We start from the raw sequence: 20,538 nt of genomic DNA, 5'->3' as shown, positions 1-20,538 counted from the left end.
GCAGCAGCACCACAACCAAGAGAGAAGAGGATGATCATGAGAATTGAACAATCATATTGTACAATATAAAATAATATTATAATATAATATTGTACAATATATACAATATAAAATTGTACAATAGTCATGTCATAATTGTATAATGGCAATTGTATAATAATTTACTTGTATAGTAATATAATAATTGTCTATTATTATAATTGTATAATAGTAATATAGTATATATAGTATATAATATATTACTATAAATAATTATAATAAAATTATAACATGATTATAATAGTAATATAATAATTTACTTGTATAATAATATAGTTGTATATTATTATAATTGTATAACTGACATTATAATTGTATAATGGCAATCGTATAATAATTTACTTGTATAATATAATAATTGTATATTATTATAATTGTATAATAGTCATGTCATAATTGTATAGTGGCAATTGTGTAATAATTTACTTGTATAACAATATAATTGTATATTATTATAATTGTATAATAGTCATGTCATAATTGTATAATGGCAATTGTATAATAATTTACTTGTATAATAATATAATAATAATTGTATATTATTATAATTGTATAACTGTCATGTCATAATTGTATAATGGCAATTGTATAATAATTTACTTGTATAATAATATAATTGTATATTATTATAATTGTAATATAGTAATATAGTATAGTAATATAGTAAGTATAGTATATAGTAATATATTACTATAAATAATTATAATAAAATTATAAAATAATTATAATAGTAATATAATTGTATAATAGTAATATTATAACTGTATTATAAGTATACAGTATAATAAATAATATATGTATAATGTATAATATTTATAATTGTATAATAGTCATGTTACAATTGTATAATAGCAATATGATTGTATAATAATTTACTTGTACAATAATATAATAATTGTGTATTAAAGTATAATTGTATATTATTAAAATTGTATATTATAATTCTATAAAAATATAATTGTATAATAGTAATATAATTGTATAATAGTCATGTTACAATTGTATAATAGCAATATAATTGTATAATAATTTACTTGTATAATAATATAATAATAATTGTATAATATAGTATAATTGCATAAAATATGATAATTGTATAATAGTAATATAATTGTATAATAGTAATCGTATAACTGTATAATAATTATATTGTAATTGTATAATAGTCATGTTATAATTGTATAATAGCAATATAATTGTATAATAATTTACTTGTATAATATAATTGTATAATTGTATATCGTATAATTGTATATTATTATGTTATAACTATATTATAATTGTACAATATTATAATTGTATAAAAATATTATAATTGTATAATAGTAATATTATAACTGTATACTAATTATATTGTAATTGTATACTATTATAATTGTACAATAACTGTATATACTCGAGTATAAGCCTAGTTTTTCAGCCCCCTTTTTAGGCTGAAAAAGTTCCTCTCGGCTTATACTCGAGTCAAGGTTATTTATTATTTTATTTATTTATTTATTTATTTACTTGTATACCGCAGTTTCTCAGCCCAACAGGCGACTCAACGCGGTTTACAAGGATAAGAATCAATAAACGATATACAATTTAAAACCATAAAAGCATAATATACAATATTGATACAACAATAGACAACACAATGCATCTCATAACTAGAGTCGTGATCCAATCAGTCGTCCAAATTTCCATTCCTGTAATCATCACATTTCATTGCATTTTACTGTTATTAGTAATTTTATTACATTTATTATTTTACTCTATTATTATGATTATTGTTATTATTTTACTGTACTATTATTTTATTACATTTATTATTTTACTCCATTATTATATTTATTATTTTACTCTAGTATTACATTTATTATTTTACTCTATTATCATTATTACATTTATTATTTTACCCTCTTTATTATTATTGGAAGGATACGTAAGCACATTTACAGTGAAGGTGGTTAGAATAATGGTTTAATCAAGACAGTCTTATCTTAAATTACAGTTTTATGTAAATACTCAAATACATTTAACCTACTAATGATTACCAGTAGCAGCTGCATTTCTCACCCTCGGCTTATACTCGAGTCAATAAGTTTTCCCAGTTTTTTGTGGTAAAATTAGGTGCCTCGGCTTATATTTGGGTTGGATTATACTCGAATTGACTGTTTGCAAGGACCTTGCCCAGGGGACGTCGACCAGATGTTTTTGATGTTTTTACCATCCTTGTGGGAGGCTTCTCTCATGTCCCTGCATAAGGAGCTGGAACTGATAGAGGGAGCTCATCTGTGTTCTCCCCGGATTCAAACCTGCGACCTGTCAGTCTTCAGTCCTGCAGGCACAAGGGTTTAACCCACTGCGCTACCAGGGGCTCCACAATAATTGTATAATAATTACATACAATTATAACAATATTATACAATTATTAAATAATTATTAAATAATTATATAATTGTATATTACTATAATTGTATAATAATATAATAATTGTATATTGTTGTTGTATAATAATGTTATAATTGTATATTATTATAATTGAATAATTAAATTATAATAATTAAAGCCACTTAATTTCCATGTAAATCCAAAGATTTCTTTGGCCAGTTAAAAATGCAAGAATATAATCTGTCAATGAGCATATTTTAACTTCATACATTGGGATATCTGCAGGCTTCTCTGTCAAAGGAGTTCCTAAGACCATCAGAAATATGTTTTCTGATGGTCTTTGGCGACCCCTCTGAAACCCCCTCGCGACCACCCCAGGGGTCCCAACCTCCAGATTGAGAAATGCTGCTTTAGGTCATCCATGTACACTAAGTGGGAAGTTTTTGATGAATTTCTTGCCGTTAGGCAGTCCAGGTTTGTTTTCTGTAGAATTGCTGACAGTGGGATCATTGCAATGATGAATAACAGTGGTGACAGTGAGTACCCTGGAAAATTCCTCTCTTGATTTTAACAGTTCCATATCATCCGTTGCCCACAAACATCCTAGTTTTCCATTGTTTCATTGCATTTTCAGTGAACTTGCTAATATTTTCCCAAACCCTGATGACATCCAGACATTTGATGATCCAACTATGCGGCAGTGGAACAAATGCTTTTTTGTAACCGATTCAAGTTGTATAAAGGATTATTTTGCGACTTTTGCAATTCTCTATTATTATAACATTTACTATCTTACTCCATTGTGATGTTTACTATTTCTTTTATTCTATTATTGGAAGGAGACACAAGCACATTTACACTGAAAAAGGTTGGAACAATTGTTTAATCAGAGTTGGACAGTCTTATCCTAAATTACAGTTTTATGTAAATATTCAAAAACATTTAACATCAATTAATTTAATTGCAGTGGTATCTCTTTTTATTTTGTAATTGACTGGTAGCTAATTGTGTATTGTCTTATTGTTAATGTTTTATCATTTTATTGTCCATGCTTTATTTTAATTGCTTGTATTGTTATTATTGCTTGTATTGTTGTATTTGGGATCGGCCTCATATAAGCTACACTGAGTCCCTTGGGGAGATGGTAAAAAGGTAAAGGTTTTCCCCTGACATTAAGTCCAGTCATGTCTGACTCTGGGGTGTGGTGCTCATCTCCATTTCTAAGCCGAAGAGCCAGCATTGTCCATAGACACCTCCAAGGTCATGTGGCCGGCATGACTGCATGGAGCACCGTTACCTTCCCGCCGGAGCAGTACCTATTGATCTACTCGCATTTGCATGTTTGCGAACTGCTAGGTTGACAGAAGCTAGGGCTGACAGTGGAAGCTCACGCCACTCCCCGGAATCGAACCTGCGACCTTTCGATCAACAAGCTCAGCAGCTCAGTGCTTTAACCCACTGCGCGACCGGGGGCAGATGGTAGCGGGGTACAAATAAAGTTTTATTATTTATTATTATAAGCTGCTGCATTTCCTACCTTCGGCTTATACTCAAGTGAATGCGTTTTCCCAGTTTTTTTGTGGTAAAATTAGGTGCCTTTCTTATATATTGGGCCAGCTTATACTCGAGTATATACAGTATATGGAACAATGCTGGGTTGCTTGTTTGTTTTGTTTCACTGCCAAATAAAGTCTCCCTTTTCAGTCAAGATCTGAGCATGGGAAACAAGGATATCACTAAAAGCACAAAAAGACTCCTGAAAAATCACACTAGGATTTATTTTCAGGGTAGGCCTTATTTTCAGGGAAACCAGGGAGGGTTTTATATTATATTATATTCCAAGCATCCTCAAAAAATCATCCTAGGGCTTATTTTCAGGGAAAACAAAAAAGAAAAGCATGGCTGTGATGCTGCGTGACAATCTCTAAGATTTAATGTGCATTGATTACACAACGTGCCATGTCCAGCTCCGCGTGTGGGGGGGGGGAGGGAGGGGTCACTCGGCCAACTTCTTCTCGACTGTGCGCACCACGTCCTGCAGCTGCAGTGCAGTCTCAGTCAAGGCCTGCAGCGCTTCCTGGAGGCTGACACTGCTCCCGTCTCCCCGGGTGGCCTCTTCCAGGCCCCGCCACCACTGCCGCAGCCTCTCTTGGTGCGCCCGCACAATCCGCTGCTCCTCCAGCTCAGCCTCCAGGGCCTCCGCGGCCCGGTTCTCAGCCTCCAGCCGGGCCTCTAGTTGTCGGACCTCTTCTTGCAGCTCTCGGAGCCCTTCCTGCGAAGAGCCTTCCCCAGCTTCCTCCTGCGCCTGGTCTCCCGGGAGCTGGACATTGTCCGGGATGTCCAGCACAGACTGGTGCAGGGTGGCCTCCAACTGCGGAAAGAGGGCCTTCAAGTGGTCTTTGGCCAAGGCCAGGAACTCCTCCGTGCCCTGGCGGATGAGGGCCGGGTCCTCATTGGGGAAGCGCTCCAGCAGGTCCGCCTCCATTCTCACCACATTGCGTGAGAGGGACTCCTGGAAGGCCGTGTAGATCCTCAGCACAAAGGTCTCTGGTGTGAAGCCAAAGAACTGGGTCGCGTATAACGAGCGTGCGTCAGACATCACGAGCTGTGGAGGCAAAAGGAAAGAATTCAGCCTCCAAGGAGGGAGACTGACAGCCTCCACTACTCTCCACTACACTCCAACTCAACCTCCACTACTCTCTCCGCATACGTAATTATTACAGCCTCCTATCTATCTATATCTTCTATATCTTAACTATCTTCTATATCTTAACCCCCAGTGGTGCAGTGGGTTAAACCTCTGTGCATATATAAAAAATATAATAATTGAAAATATATGCTTATATATATATATATACACACACGTGTGTATTTTTATTGTATAAACTATACATATACTCTGAGAGTGCCTTGGACTGCGAGAAGATCCAACCAGTCCATCCTCCAGGAAATAAAGCCCGACTGCTCATTGGAGGGAAGGAGACTAGAGACAAAGCTGAAGTCCTTTGGCCACATCATGAGGAGACAGCAAAGCCTAGAGAAGACAATTATGCTGGGGAAAGTGGAAGGTAAAAGGAAAAGGGGCCGACCAAGGGCAAGATGGATGGATGGCATCCTTGAAGTGACTGGACTGACCTAGAAGGAGCTGGGGGTGGTGACGGCTGACAGGGAGCTCTGGCGTGGGCTGGTCCATGAGGTCACGAAGAGTCGGAGACGACTGAACGAATGAACAACAACAAATACTCTGCATATATACATACACACATTATTGAATATATGATTGTATATACACGTTATTGCTACTACATATACTACAACACAGATATAGAATACATTATATTGTTCTATATATAATATGTATATATATGTGTATTGGATTCTCTGTGGATTATAATAATGTGTATAATGAAATATATAAAAATACAGTAATTGTATGTGCATAATGCATATTATACACATTATTATATATGTATGTATATAAGAATATATATATAAACTATGCATATACTCTGCATATATACCTACATATATATGCACACATACATTGAATATATATGTGTGTGTATACACATTGCTACTACATATACTATAACAAAGATATAGAATACATTATACTATTATGCACATTATATTATTATGCACAGGTGTATGTATAAATATACATTACATACATATATAAAATTACATTAATTGAATATTTGATATTGCTGTTTTTAAATTGTTGTTCGATTTTAGCTTGTTCTTGTAAGCCGCTCCGAGCCCCAGGGGAGTGGCAGCATATAAGTTCGAATAATAAATAATAAATATGTGTATTATTATATATATTATTACATATACTACAATACAAATATAGAATACGTTATATATATATATATATAATATAATTGTATACATATGTATATATGGATATATATGTGTGTATATGTACAATTAAATTATACCATATATATAATATATATTATGTATATAATATAATAGTTTACATATATGTGTATTTATGGCTATATATGTGTATATATGTGTGTGTATATGTATTATTTATTTATTTCCGTCACTTTTACCCCGCCCTTCTCACCCCCAAGGGGGGACTCAGGGCGGCTTACAGAGGAAGGCACAATTCGATGCCTTTGTCACATATACATACATATATAAAAGCAATTAAACAGTTACAAATTAAAAATTAAAATCATCAATACAAAACAATACAATAACACAGTAGTAGGCTAATCCTGAGCTCAGCGTTCGGAGTTCCGTAAATCAATTAAATTATACCATTATATATATTATGAATATATACAACATAATATAATATAATTGTATATATATATGTGTGTGTTTGTGAGTATATATATATATATACACACACATATGTATTTATGGGTGTATATGTACAATGAAATTATACCATTATAAATATTATGAATATATATAACATAATATAATATAATTGTATATATATATGTATGTGTGTGTGTGTATATGTACAATGAAATTATACCATTATATATATTATGAATATATATAACATAATATAATTGTGTGTGTGTATATATATATATGTAAAGGTAAAGGTAGTTTCCTGACATTAAGTCCAGTCATGTCTGACTCTGGGGTGTGGTGCTCATCTCCATTTCTAAGCCGAAGAGCCGGTGTTGTCCGTAGACACCTCCAAGGTCATGTGGCCGGCATGACTGCATGGAGCGCCCTTACCTTCCCGCCGGAGCGGTACCTATTGATCTACTCACATTTGCATGTTTTCGAACTGCTAGGTTGGCAGAAGCTAGGGCTGACAGCGGAAGCTCACACCGCTCCCCGGAATCGAGCCTGCGACCTTTCGATCAACAAGCTCAGCAGCTCAGTGCTTTAACCCACTGCGCCACTTGGGGCTCTCATGAATATATATAACATAATATAATATAATATAATTTTGTGTGTGTGTGTATATTTATACACACACACACACACACATATATATATATGTATTTGGGCATATATGTGTGTATATGTACAATGAAATTACACATTTCATTGTACCATTACACATATTATATATATTGTGTATATATATAATATAATTGTATACATATATATGTATGTATTTATGGGTATATATCTATGTGTGCATATGTACAATGAAATTATACCCTTTATTATTATTGTCTCATATCCTCTACACATGCAGAATCAAGTACAGACTTACCCCAAAGGAGGCAAACCTTCAATCCCTGCGTCTGCTATACATATAAACAGGACTGACTTCCCACCAGGCCTGACCGGAATGGAAAGCAACGGCGTTCCCGCCCATTCTTGAAAACCTCGCCTGGCCACGCCTCCTCCTCTTTTTCCTGCCCATCCCGCGCTCCCATTGGTCCAGACCCAAAGCTATCCGGAGGTGGAGGCCTCCCATTGGCGGAGAGAGGGAACCAATGGGCGGCGGCGCGAGGCGAGGGGGCGGGGAAGGGCTGCGATTGGCGGCGCCGGCGAGCAAAAGGCGATTCTGATTGGCCGGGCGAGAGAAGCGGAGGGCTGGGATTGGCTAGACGGAGGGGAACACGCTTCGGGCTCCGATTGGCCGGGCGGAGGAGGGTGGGGCCACGCCAGGCAAGATGGCGTACCAGACTTTCCGCCAGGAGTACCTTCAGGTTCCGCCGGTCACCCGGGCCTACGCCACCGCCTGCGTCCTCACCACCGCCGCCGTGGTCCGTGAGTCGCGCCCGGAAAGGGATTGGGGGCGGAGGGAAGCGCGGAGGCAGGCCTGAGGGGGGAGGGAGGCCTGAGGGGAAGCTAGGCCGCAATCGGTTGGGGTCTTCGAAGAGAAATCGAGGGGGGATTGTACACTCAGGCCTCACAGAGAGGATTCCAAACGCCTCCTCTCAGCTTTCTCTTCTTCAGGCTAAACATGCCCAGCTCTTTAAGCCGCTCCTCATAGGGCTTGTTCTCCAGACCCTTGATCATTTAACAGCCCAAAGTCTATTAACAACACATTAATAATGATTATTATGATACAATAATAATAATAATAATAATAATATAATGATAATGATAGACCACACCTGGAATACAATTCTGGGCACCACAATTGAAGGGAGATGTTGACAAGCTGGAATGTGTCCAGAGGAGGGCGACTCAAATGATGAAGGGTCTGGAGAACAAGCCCTATGAGGAGCGGCTTAAAGAGCTGGGCATGTTTAGCCTGAAGAAGAGAAGGCTGAGAAGAGACATGATGAGGGCCATGTGTAAATATGTGAGGGGAAGTCCTAGGGAGGAGGGAGCAAGCTTGTTTTCTGCTGCCTTGGAGACTAGGACGGAATGGAGCAATGGCTTCAAACTACAAGAAAGGAGATTCCATCTGAACATGAGGAAGAACTTCCTGGCTGTGAGAGCTGTTCAGCAGTGGAACTCCCTGCCCTGGAATCTAAATACGTTAGAGGAAGTCATAGGGAGGAGGGAGCGAATTTGTTCTCTGCTTCCCTGGAGACTAGGACGCAATGGAACAATGGCTTCGAACTACAAGTAAGGAGACTCCATCTGAACATTAGGAAGAACTTCCTGACCGTGAGAGCTGTTCAGCAGTGGAACTCTCTGCCCTGGAATGTGGTGGGGGCTCCTTCTTTGGAGGTTTTTAAACAGAGGCTGGATGGCCATCTGTCAGGGTTGCTTTGAATGCAATTTTCCTGCTTCTTGGCAGAATGGGGTTGCACTGGATGGCCCACCAGAGCAGTACCTATTGATCTACTTACATAGTAGGCCCCGCGGGATGAGAGTGGGAGTAGGAGCAGGGGGACCCATTCCTTCCCAGCCCAGAGTGCATGTGCACCAGAATCAAGGCTTCCCTCCCTCTCCCTAAGCCATTCCCCTCCTTACAAAGCTTATCTGCATATTGGGGGTGATGGGAGTTGTAGTAGGAGGCTGAGAGGAGACATGATGAGGGCCATGTATAAATATGTGAGGGGAATATGTTATAGGGAGGAGGAGCAAGCAAGCTTGTTTTCTGCTGCCCTGGAGACTAGGACTCTTACTGGAGTATACGTCCCCGTCCCCCCCTCGTGGGAAAATTTGATTCCACATCTCCCACTATAATGAGCCCTCCTCCACAAATAATTTGTTTCTCTTTTATCTCACTCGAGTTTTTAACCAGTTTTAATTAGTTCTTTTAACCATTACATGTAGCCCACCCATTGTCACTGTGTTTATTGTAATTTTATATTGCTGTATATTCATATGTTTTATGTAATTATGATGTTGTTTATTGTTTGCGTTTTCGGTTTGCATTCGGTTGTTCTTTATTGTAATTGTTGTTTGGGCTTGGTCCCATGTAAGCCGCTCCAAATCCCCATTGGGAAGATGGTGGCGGGGTACAAATAAAGATTATTATTATTATTATTATTATTATTAGGACCCCATGGAGCCATGGCTGCAAACTACAAGAAAGGAGATTCCATCTGAACATCAGGAAGAACTTCCTGACTGTGAGAGCCGTTCAGCAGTGGAACTCTCTGCCCCGGAGTGTGGTGGAGGCTCCTTCTTTGGAGGTTTTTAAACAGAGGCTGGATGGCCATCTGTCGGGGGTGCTTTGAATGTTATTTTCCTGCTTCTTGGCAGAATGGGGTTGGACTGGATGGCCCATGAGGTCTCTTCCAACTCTAGGATTCAATGATTAACAGCCCAAAGTCTAAAGTTTCAGAGTCTAATGGAGCCTCTGTCTTCTTCCTAAAGCATTCTGTTTCTACTGACATCTAAAAGCATACTCCTTCTAAAATGGAGTCTGAGTCCTGAATAGTCCCAGGTCTGATCACATCGTCAGCAGCCCCTCCCACAACACAGAGTTAAGGAAAACTGCATACCAACACACACATATACAATATTGTAAGCAATAACAAACAACTAGTGGAGGCTTGAAGAAGGTTGCTATTTCAAACAATTTTCGTTCGCAAAGGCGCCAAAATGTGGAACTCCAAGCTTTTGTCAGAGATCATTCACATGGGTTACAAGAAGCTAGAGATTGAAGTAAAGGTGCAAAAGTGTAACAAACTTTTACAGTGAGACTATGACACAAAACAATGGCTTCAAACTACAGAAATGAGATTCCATCTGAACATTAGGGAGAACTGCAATGCAACCTGAGTCCTGCCACATGCACGATGGAGGACCTTCTTGCAGCAACACCAGAAGCGCTCCAAGTGGCCAGATACTGGTCAAAGGACATTTAATCAGCTACCAAGTTTGCAAAATTTGTAGGTTTTTTTCTGTTTGTTTGTTTTGTTCTGTTAGAAATGTAATACAATGTTCTGGTTGCCTATGACACGATAAATAAATATTAGAAAGAACTTCCTGACCGTGAGAGCTGTTCAGCAGTGGAACTCTCTGCCCCAGTGTGTGGTGGAGGCTCCTTCTTTGGATGTTTTTAAACAGAGGCTGGATAGCCATCTGTCAGAGGCGCTTTCAATACAATTTTCCTGCTTCTTGGCAGAATGGGGTTGGACCACCAGAGCAGTACCTATTGATCCACTTACATTTGCATGTTTGCGAACTGCTAGGTTGGCAGAAGCTGGGGCTAACAGCGAGAGATCATGCTGCTCCCCAGATTCGAACCTGCAACCTTTTGGTCAGCAAGTTCAGCAGCACAGCGGTTTAACCCGCTGCACCACTGGGGGCCCCAGTGGAATTAAACCTAGACCAAATGATTTATTAATCTACGAAACACTTCTGAATTGCAGAAATATTGAATAATGGCTCCTTGGTAAAATGGATGGGAAGGGTAACGCCTTTTGTTTTCTTATTTATTTCAGCAATTAGAGTTAATCACTCCATTTCAGCTGTACTTCAACCCGGAATTGATATTTAAGAATTTTCAAGTAAGTGTCTTTTGTTTGTTTGTTCGTTTTAATGTCAGTGATCCTTGAGACCGACAGCAATTGCATCAAATCTGCAAAAGTCAAAGCTGCGGCTATGGAGGGGGAACTGTAAATTTTCCTGTTGTTTCTCTCATTCATGGAATGTGTGCTCACAATATTGCCGGAGAATTACATGCTTGTTTATTTTCCTTGCTTGGGTCTCCAGCATTGAGTGACTCCAAGGCTCTTGCTCATTGACAACTGAAATGTACTCAGTAGAAGCTCAGGCCAGATCTACATTGCCATATAATCCAGATCATCAAAGCAGGTGGTCTAGATTTTATATGGCAGTGTAGATCCAGCCTCAGACACTCTATAATTTCTTGTATCGGGGGAAGAAATCCATTGCCTTAATGGGTGGCTTCTTCTCATCTAAGCAATTCTTTGTCTTTTGACGCTCAATTTCTCTTACAGGTATGGCGGCTTATCACGAACTACCTTTTCTTCGGACCAGTTGGGTTTAACTTTTTGTTCAATATGATCTTTTTGTATCCTTTGTTTCTGTTTCCCAGAAGGCAAAATTCGTAGTGTCACCATGGCTGGATCCAAGGTGATTGAGGGGATCTGGGATTATTAGGAAGGAAGCAGTTGCTTTGTCCTTAATTGTCATCCTGGATTTTGACAGGTTGGCTGTTGTTGTTGTTCTGATGTCCTAAATGTGAGAAGGATGTAAATGTGAGTCTTGAGTGCCAGGATGTTTTGAAAGCTTTTTAAAAACTTGGAATCATAAACTCATAGAATCTTAGAGCTGGAAGCGTTGTCGTTTTGCTTGCATGGAAGGCCTTTTTGCAACCTGGCTCAAATAATCCCATAACATAATCATCATCATCATCATCTTCAGACCAGAATTTGTATATAATAGTAATAATAATAATCATAATAATTAGCTTCATCTTCAGAATTTGTATATTATCATCGTCAGCTTCAAATCAGAATTTGTATATGATGATGATGATAATTATTATTATTACCAGCTTCAGATCAGAATTTGCGTATTACTGTTATTATTAGCAGCTTTGAATCAGAATTTGTATATTATTGTTATCCACTTCAGAACAGAAATTGTTTTTTTTTATTATTATTATTATTAGCAGCAGCTTCAGATCAGAATTTGTATATTATTTGTACATTATTATTATCATCATCAGCTTCAGAACAGAAATGGTTTATTATTATTATTAGCTTCGAATCAGAACTTGTATATTATTTGCTGACTGATAGGTTGGCAGTTTGAATCTGGGGAGCAGGTTGAGCTCCCATCTCAGCTCTAGCTTCTCATGTGGGAACATGGGAGGATGGTAAAACATCAAAAACATCTGGGCAACATCCCCTGGGAAATGTTCTTGCAGACGGCCAAGTTTTTTACACCAGAAGCGACTTGGCAATTTCTCAAGTGGCTCCTGATAATAAATAATAACAATAATATTAACATATTGTCAAAGGCTTTAATGGCTAGAATCACTGTTTTTTGTGAGTTTTCTGGGCTGTCTGGCCATGTTCCAGAAGCATGTTCTCCTGACGTTTTGACTGCATCTATGGCAGGCATCCTCAGAGGTTGGGAGACCTCACAACCATTGAGGATGCCTGCCATAGATGCAGGCAAAACGTCAGGAGAGCATGCTTCTGGAACATGACCAGACAGCCCAGAAAACTCACAACAAACCAATATTAATAATAATATATTTTATTTGTTATCCGCCTCTCCTCAAAGATTGAAGCAGGGTACAACACGGTGAAAACACATAGGTAAAAACAAGACCAATGGTAATAATAGAAATAATAATGGGACCAAGCATTTGGTCTAAAAACATGACCAATAATAATAATAATAATAATGGGACCAAGCATTTGGTCTAAAAACATGACCAATAATAATAATAATAATAATAATAATAATAATGGGACCAAGCATTTGGTCTAAAAACAAGACCAATAATAATAATAATAATAATAATAATAATAATAATAATGGGATCAAGCATTTGGTCTAAAAACAAGACCAATAATAATAATAATAATAATAATAATAATAATAATGGGATCAAGCATTTGGTCTAAAAACAAGACCAATAATAATAATAATAATAATAATAATAATAATAATAATGGGATCAAGCATTTGGTCTAAAAACAAGACCAATAATAATAATAATAATAATAATAATAATGGGATCAAGCATTTGGTCTAAAAACAAGACCAATAATAATAATAATAATAATGATGATGATGGCATCAAGCATTTGGTCTAAAAACAAGACCAACAATAATAATAATAATAATAATAATGGGACCAAGCATTTGCACAGTGATTCCTAGTGCAACAATCGATGTTCCAGTACAATAATGAACAATACAATGACAATTGGGATGGTTCCTGGTATATGTTTTTGGACGGCATGATTGTAAATATTTCTTCAATTGATACGTTTTAACTACGTGCTTTTAAATTATATGTTGTTTTATTTTTTTATTGTAGGCGAACTATCAATCCCAGCAATTACAACTTCCAAATGTCAAGGTCTAATATTACTAAAATATGGTGTTTTGGCTGCGTACCTGCCCCCGAGGCCTTCAATCCGTTGCCGCTCCTTGGGGAGCTCTGGCTTGTGGTCCTGCGTCACCTCCACGGCCCGGACAAAGTCGTCTTTGGGGTCATCCTGGACACCGAGCACCACGCCGGAGTCGCCCACGTGCGCCACGTACATCTTGGAGCCCCGGATGATGACCACACTGGCTGTTGTCCCTGACGTGCTCGGAAGGCCGCTCATCGTCTTCGGCCACTCAGCTGCAGAGGAGCGAGAGAAAGATGTGAACACTGAAGGCTTTTAAGTAGAGGACGGATGGCCATCTGTCAGGAGGGCTTTGATTGTGCCTTCCTGCATGGCAGGGCATTTGTCTGGGTGGCCCTCTAGGATTCTATGATTCTCATTCTCACAGAAGGTACGAGATCTCTTTTGCCCAAAAGATGATATTATTATTATTATTATTATTATTATTATTATTACTATTTTACTGACACAAAAACACAGTATGTCACAGCAAATGAGATCTGTATGCTATTATTATTATTATTATTATTATTATTATTATTATTATTATTATTAGCTGTCCCCTGCCACGCGCTGCTGTGGCCCAGTCTGCATATATGTATTTATATGTGTGTATATATTTGTGTATATGTGTATACATGTGTGTGTGTGTATATATATGTGGGTGTATATATGTGCGGGTGTATATTTGTGTGTTTCTATGTGTATATATGTATATTGTGTATATAGATGCATGTATGTGTATATTTATATTTGTGTGCATGTGTATATGTATATATGTGTGTATGTGTGCATGTGTATATTTGTGTGTGTTAATGTGTATATGTATATATGTGTGTATGTATATGTATGTCCGTGTATATTTATGTGTGCTTTTGTATATATATACATGTGTATATATGTGTTCATTCGTATATGTATATGAGTGTATGTGTATATGTATATATGGTGTATTTTGGGGGGGTTTAAGTCCATTATGCGGGGTAGGGGTGGGGTGTTGTGTTTTAGGGTGATGAACACTCGTTGGACTGTTAGGTGTATTGTGTCAATTCATCCAGTGGTTTTTGAGTTCTGTTAATCCCACAAACGAACATTACATTTTTATTTATATAGATTATTATTATTATTATTATTATTATTATTATTATTATTATGTTAAACTATTACATATGGCCTGGCCTTAAGGTTTTTAAATTTTTGTGTGTTACTGTTTATATGTGAGTTATATTAATTGTATTGCTTTATTTACTTACTGCTTTGTTGTTTTACTGATGTGTTGTTGGGCTTGGCCACATGTAAGCCGCCTTGAGTCCCCTTGGGGTGATGGTGGTGGGGTATAAATAAAGATTATTATTATTATTATTATTATTATTATTATTATTATTTCTTCTTGACATCAGGACCCAAAGCAGCCTGTTCACTTAAGGTGAGTGAGAATTATCCATATTACAATATTTTAAATAATTATTTCTTTTTTTCCAGCATCATTCCTAATACCCACCTAATAAATAGAGATAAATAGACATTGAAAGCATATACTAGATAACTGCAGTACTGCATGTTGTGCATTGCTCAGACTTTGAACAGTCAGGCAGAACTGGAAGGTGACTTGACAAGTGTTTTGGGCTCAATGCTATATTATCCTGGGATTTATAGTTTGGTGAGGCTGCAGCACTTTTTGGAAGGAAAAGTTATAGGTAAATGAAAACTATATGAAAACTATATGCCCTCTGATTCTACAGCACGAAGCCATGGCAGTGCAAGTGGCGTCAAGCTGCACTAATTTACACTTGGGTGTAAATGCACCCAAGGAAATAATTATGGGATTTCGTTGCGGCACCAGTTCGGCCAGTCCTGACGTTTTACGCAAGATCGGTATTTCAAGATTGCTGCAAAAGCTTCACAGCAGCAGCATATTTATTTATTTATTGACCGTATTTATATTCCACCCTTCTCACCCTGCAGGGGACTCAGGGCGGATTACAATGCACATATACATGGCAGACATTCAGTGCCATTAAACATACAGCATATATAGACAGATACAGAGGCAATTTAACACGCCAGCTTTCCGGCTTCATGAAGATATGCTCGATTCTGGCCACAGGGGGAGCTGTCGCTTCACCGTCCACTTGTGACAGAGTCTTTGATCGAGTACTTCCTCAGTCTTATGCACGCTGCTGGAAGGTTTTTATGGTGTCGTAAATTAGTTAAATTAGCCTCCCTGCATAAAGCTGTACCTAAATTTCTTACTTGACAGATGCAACTGTCTTTCAGGCTGCATAGGTCAACAGCAAGCTAGACTATTAATGGTTGGGAGCTCACTCCGACCCGAGCTGGCTTTGAACTCATGTAGTGTTTTAATGCAGCTGGCTACTAACCAGTTGTGCCACAGCCCAGTTTATTAAGGCAAGCATATACAACTGGTTTAGATATTTGCCATTCCTTTCTGACAGCTTGGGCCCCTTCTACACTACCAGATAATCCAGATTATCAAAGCAGAAAATCCACATTATTATTATTATTATTATTATTATTATTATTATTATTATTTTACTGACACAAAAACACAGTATGTCACAGCAAATCAGATATACATGCTGGATTTCATGTTATATATTATTATATATATTATTAAAATATAATTTTACCAAAATAATATTTATTATTATTATTATTATTATTATTATTATTATTATTATTTTAACTGGATTATCTTAGTCTACACTGCCATATAATCCAGTTCAAAGCAGATCATGTGGATTTCATAGAGTGATGTTGAAGGGGCTTCCCTAAAAGTGCTGGACTACAACTCCCATAATCTCCAACACAGGTTGGGGATTATGGCTTGGTAGCTATGGCTTCCCCTGCTCCCACTACAACTCTCATCATCCCCAATCAGCAGAAGAGTTTTGTGGGGAGGGGCTTAGGGAGGGGGGCAAAGCATTGATTGAGGTGCTGATGCACCCTGAGCTTGGAAGGAATTGGTTCCCAAGCTCCTATTGCAACTCCCATCATTCCCAATCGGCAGAAGAGCTTTGTGAGATAGAGAGGGGGAAAGCACTGAGTCAAGTGCTGATGCACCCTGGGCTTGGGTGGGTCAGCTTCCCATGCACCCACTGCAACTCCCATCATCCCCAATATGCAGAAGAGCTGTGTGAGGAAGAGAGGAGCTTAGAGAGAGGGGGAAATGCCTGATTCTTGTGCACATGCTCCTACTACGACTCCCATCATCCCCAATATGCAGATAAGCTTTGTGAGGAGGGGAATGGCTTAGGGAGAGGGAGGGAAGCCCTGATGGAGGCGCAGATGCACCCTAGGCTTGACAGGAATGGGTCCCCATGTTCCTACTACAACTCCCATCATCCCCAATATGCAGATAAGCTTTGTGAGGAAGGGAATGGCTTAGGGAGAGGGAGGGAAGCCCTGATGGAGATGCAGATGCCCCCTAGGCTTGGCAGGAATGGGTTCCCATGCTCCTACTACAACTCCCATCATCCCCAATATGCAGAAGAGCTTTGTGAGAAGGGGAATGGCTTAGGGAGAGGGAGGTAAGCCCTGATGGATGTGCAGATGCACCCTGGGATTGATAGGAATGGGTCCCCATGCTCCTACTACAACTCCCATCATCCCCAATATGCAGAAGAGCTTTGTGAGGAGGGGACTAGCTTAGGGAGAGCTTTCTGGGTAGGAAAGGAGTTTCGGGAGAGGGAGGGCAGCCCTGATGGAGGCGCAGATGCACCTTGGGCTTGGCAGGAATGGCTCCCCAAGCTCCTACTACAACTCCCATCATCCCCAATATGCAGATAAGCTTTGTGAGAAGGGGAATAGCTTATGGAGAGGGAGGGAAGCCCTGATGGAGATGCAGATGCCCCCTAGGCTTGGCAGGAATGGGTTCCCATGCTCCTACTACAACTCCCATCATCCCCAATATGCAGAAGAGCTTTGTGAGAAGGGGAATGGCTTAGGGAGAGGGAGGGAAGCCCTGATGGATGTGCAGATGCACCCTGGGCTTGACAGGAATGGGTCCCCCTGTTCCTACTACAACTCCCATCATCCCCAATATGCATATAAGCTTTGTGAGGAGGGGAATAGCTTAGGGAGAGCTTTCTGGGGAGGAGAGGGGTTTAGGAAGTGGGAGGGAACCCCTGATTCAGGTGCAAATGCACCCTGGGATTGACAGGAATGGGTCCCCATGCTCCTACTACAACTCCCATCATCCCCAATATGCAGATAAGCTTTGTGAGGAGGAGAATGGGTTGGGGAGAGGGGGAAAGCCCTGATGGAGGTGCAGATGCACTCTGGGGTTGACAGGAATGGCCCCCCCTGCTCCTACTCGGACTCCCATCATGCGGGGCCTACTCACGGAGCTGCTTCCACATGGCGCGGTGGCAGGCGAGGAACCCCTTTCGGAGGGCGGCGCAGACGGCGCGGGGCTCGGCGGAGCGGAATCCCTTCTGCTTCTTGATGAAGGCCCAGAGGTGCTCCCGGGCGAAGAGGGCCGCCTCCCGCCCGCCGTGCCCGTCGCACACCGCGAAGAAGGCCACCGAGCGGGCCTTGGCCTCCGCCTCCATTGCCACAGCCTCCTTCTCAGGCTCCACCAGGATGTGGGTGACGTCCTCCATGTACTTGCGCCCGCCTTGGTCGGAGAAGAGGCTCACCCGCAGCGCGCACTCCGCCCCGGACGCCATCCGCGTATTGTTGTGAGGGGATGGGGAGACCCTCCTGCGCATGCGCCGCCGCCGCGGACAGGGCACAATCGCCGACGGAACGCGGCGCAGCCCAACCTTCCACGCGCGCAAGGAGGACGCCCCCTCCCTCCTTCCATCCATCAATCACCGGGACTGGGCCCGCCCCCTCTGCGCAGGCGCGGAACCGACCACAATCCGGGATGGAACGCTGGCGAGGCCAACGTTCCATTCCGAGGGAGGCGGGGCTAGGAGCAGCAGCAGCACCACAACCAAGAGAGAAGAGGATGATCATGAGAATTGAACAATCATATTGTACAATATAAAATAATATTATAATATAATATTGTACAATATATACAATATAAAATTGTACAATAGTCATGTCATAATTGTATAATGGCAATTGTATAATAATTTACTTGTATAGTAATATAATAATTGTCTATTATTATAATTGTATAATAGTAATATAGTATATATAGTATATAATATATTACTATAAATAATTATAATAAAATTATAACATGATTATAATAGTAATATAATAATTTACTTGTATAATAATATAGTTGTATATTATTATAATTGTATAACTGACATTATAATTGTATAATGGCAATCGTATAATAATTTACTTGTATAATATAATAATTGTATATTATTATAATTGTATAATAGTCATGTCATAATTGTATAGTGGCAATTGTGTAATAATTTACTTGTATAACAATATAATTGTATATTATTATAATTGTATAATAGTCATGTCATAATTGTATAATGGCAATTGTATAATAATTTACTTGTATAATAATATAATAATAATTGTATATTATTATAATTGTATAACTGTCATGTCATAATTGTATAATGGCAATTGTATAATAATTTACTTGTATAATAATATAATTGTATATTATTATAATTGTAATATAGTAATATAGTATAGTAATATAGTAAGTATAGTATATAGTAATATATTACTATAAATAATTATAATAAAATTATAAAATAATTATAATAGTAATATAATTGTATAATAGTAATATTATAACTGTATTATAAGTATACAGTATAATAAATAATATATGTATAATGTATAATATTTATAATTGTATAATAGTCATGTTACAATTGTATAATAGCAATATGATTGTATAATAATTTACTTGTACAATAATATAATAATTGTGTATTAAAGTATAATTGTATATTATTAAAATTGTATATTATAATTCTATAAAAATATAATTGTATAATAGTAATATAATTGTATAATAGTCATGTTACAATTGTATAATAGCAATATAATTGTATAATAATTTACTTGTATAATAATATAATAATAATTGTATAATATAGTATAATTGCATAAAATATGATAATTGTATAATAGTAATATAATTGTATAATAGTAATCGTATAACTGTATAATAATTATATTGTAATTGTATAATAGTCATGTTATAATTGTATAATAGCAATATAATTGTATAATAATTTACTTGTATAATATAATTGTATAATTGTATATCGTATAATTGTATATTATTATGTTATAACTATATTATAATTGTACAATATTATAATTGTATAAAAATATTATAATTGTATAATAGTAATATTATAACTGTATACTAATTATATTGTAATTGTATACTATTATAATTGTACAATAACTGTATATACTCGAGTATAAGCCTAGTTTTTCAGCCCCCTTTTTAGGCTGAAAAAGTTCCTCTCGGCTTATACTCGAGTCAAGGTTATTTATTATTTTATTTATTTATTTATTTATTTACTTGTATACCGCAGTTTCTCAGCCCAACAGGCGACTCAACGCGGTTTACAAGGATAAGAATCAATAAACGATATACAATTTAAAACCATAAAAGCATAATATACAATATTGATACAACAATAGACAACACAATGCATCTCATAACTAGAGTCGTGATCCAATCAGTCGTCCAAATTTCCATTCCTGTAATCAT

The 20,538-nt window shown here is 37.9% G+C and overlaps 3 protein-coding genes across 3 annotated transcripts; 1 reads left to right on the top strand and 2 right to left on the bottom strand.

Moving 5' to 3' along the window:
• Positions 1–4,329: 4,329 nt before the first annotated feature.
• On the bottom strand, positions 4,330–7,717 carry LOC137097673 (protein MIS12 homolog). Its single transcript, XM_067472144.1, has 2 exons — positions 7,613–7,717; positions 4,330–5,017 (listed from the first exon to the last, which is right to left on the bottom strand). The coding sequence occupies exon 2, from the start codon at positions 5,009–5,011 to the stop codon at positions 4,409–4,411; it is 603 nt and encodes a 200-aa protein (XP_067328245.1). The 5' UTR covers positions 5,012–5,017; positions 7,613–7,717; the 3' UTR covers positions 4,330–4,408.
• A 276-nt stretch (positions 7,718–7,993) lies between these two features.
• LOC137097672 (derlin-2-like) lies at positions 7,994–13,991 on the top strand. The gene is made up of 4 exons (XM_067472143.1): positions 7,994–8,111; positions 11,202–11,267; positions 11,721–11,856; positions 13,784–13,991. The coding sequence occupies exons 1-3, from the start codon at positions 8,019–8,021 to the stop codon at positions 11,832–11,834; spliced, it is 273 nt and encodes a 90-aa protein (XP_067328244.1). The 5' UTR covers positions 7,994–8,018; the 3' UTR covers positions 11,835–11,856; positions 13,784–13,991.
• Positions 10,303–18,688, bottom strand: LOC137097685 (protein phosphatase 1D-like). Its single transcript, XM_067472246.1, has 3 exons — positions 18,223–18,688; positions 13,864–14,092; positions 10,303–11,958 (listed from the first exon to the last, which is right to left on the bottom strand). Exons 1-3 carry the CDS (start codon positions 18,686–18,688, stop codon positions 11,913–11,915), a joined length of 741 nt encoding a protein of 246 aa, XP_067328347.1. The 3' UTR covers positions 10,303–11,912.
• Between the last annotated feature and the right edge of the window lie 1,850 nt (positions 18,689–20,538).

The sequence above is a fragment of the Anolis sagrei genome, chromosome 11 (assembly GCF_037176765.1).
Source record: "Anolis sagrei isolate rAnoSag1 chromosome 11, rAnoSag1.mat, whole genome shotgun sequence".
NCBI lineage: Eukaryota > Metazoa > Chordata > Lepidosauria > Squamata > Dactyloidae > Anolis > Anolis sagrei.
Note: the sequence above shows the minus strand (reverse complement) of the source record. Positions and strands in the feature narration are given on the sequence as shown.

Bases quoted from the DNA above. Each gene is read 5' to 3' on its own strand.
- LOC137097673 (XM_067472144.1), bottom strand. From the start codon at position 5,011: ATGTCTGACGCACGCTCGTTATACGCGACCCAGTTCTTTGGCTTCACA.
- LOC137097672 (XM_067472143.1), top strand. From the start codon at position 8,019: ATGGCGTACCAGACTTTCCGCCAGGAGTACCTTCAGGTTCCGCCGGTC. The intron at 8,112-11,201 runs GTCCGTGAGTCG...TATTTATTTCAG, and splicing joins TCCTCACCACCGCCGCCGTG to CAATTAGAGTTAATCACTCC. The intron at 11,268-11,720 runs GTAAGTGTCTTT...TTTCTCTTACAG, and splicing joins TGATATTTAAGAATTTTCAA to GTATGGCGGCTTATCACGAA.
- LOC137097685 (XM_067472246.1), bottom strand. From the start codon at position 18,688: ATGGATGGAAGGAGGGAGGGGGCGTCCTCCTTGCGCGCGTGGAAGGTT. The intron at 14,093-18,222 runs GTGAGTAGGCCC...GCTCCTCTGCAG, and splicing joins CGCCATGTGGAAGCAGCTCC to CTGAGTGGCCGAAGACGATG. The intron at 11,959-13,863 runs GTACGCAGCCAA...TCTCACATTTAG, and splicing joins ATTGAAGGCCTCGGGGGCAG to GACATCAGAACAACAACAAC.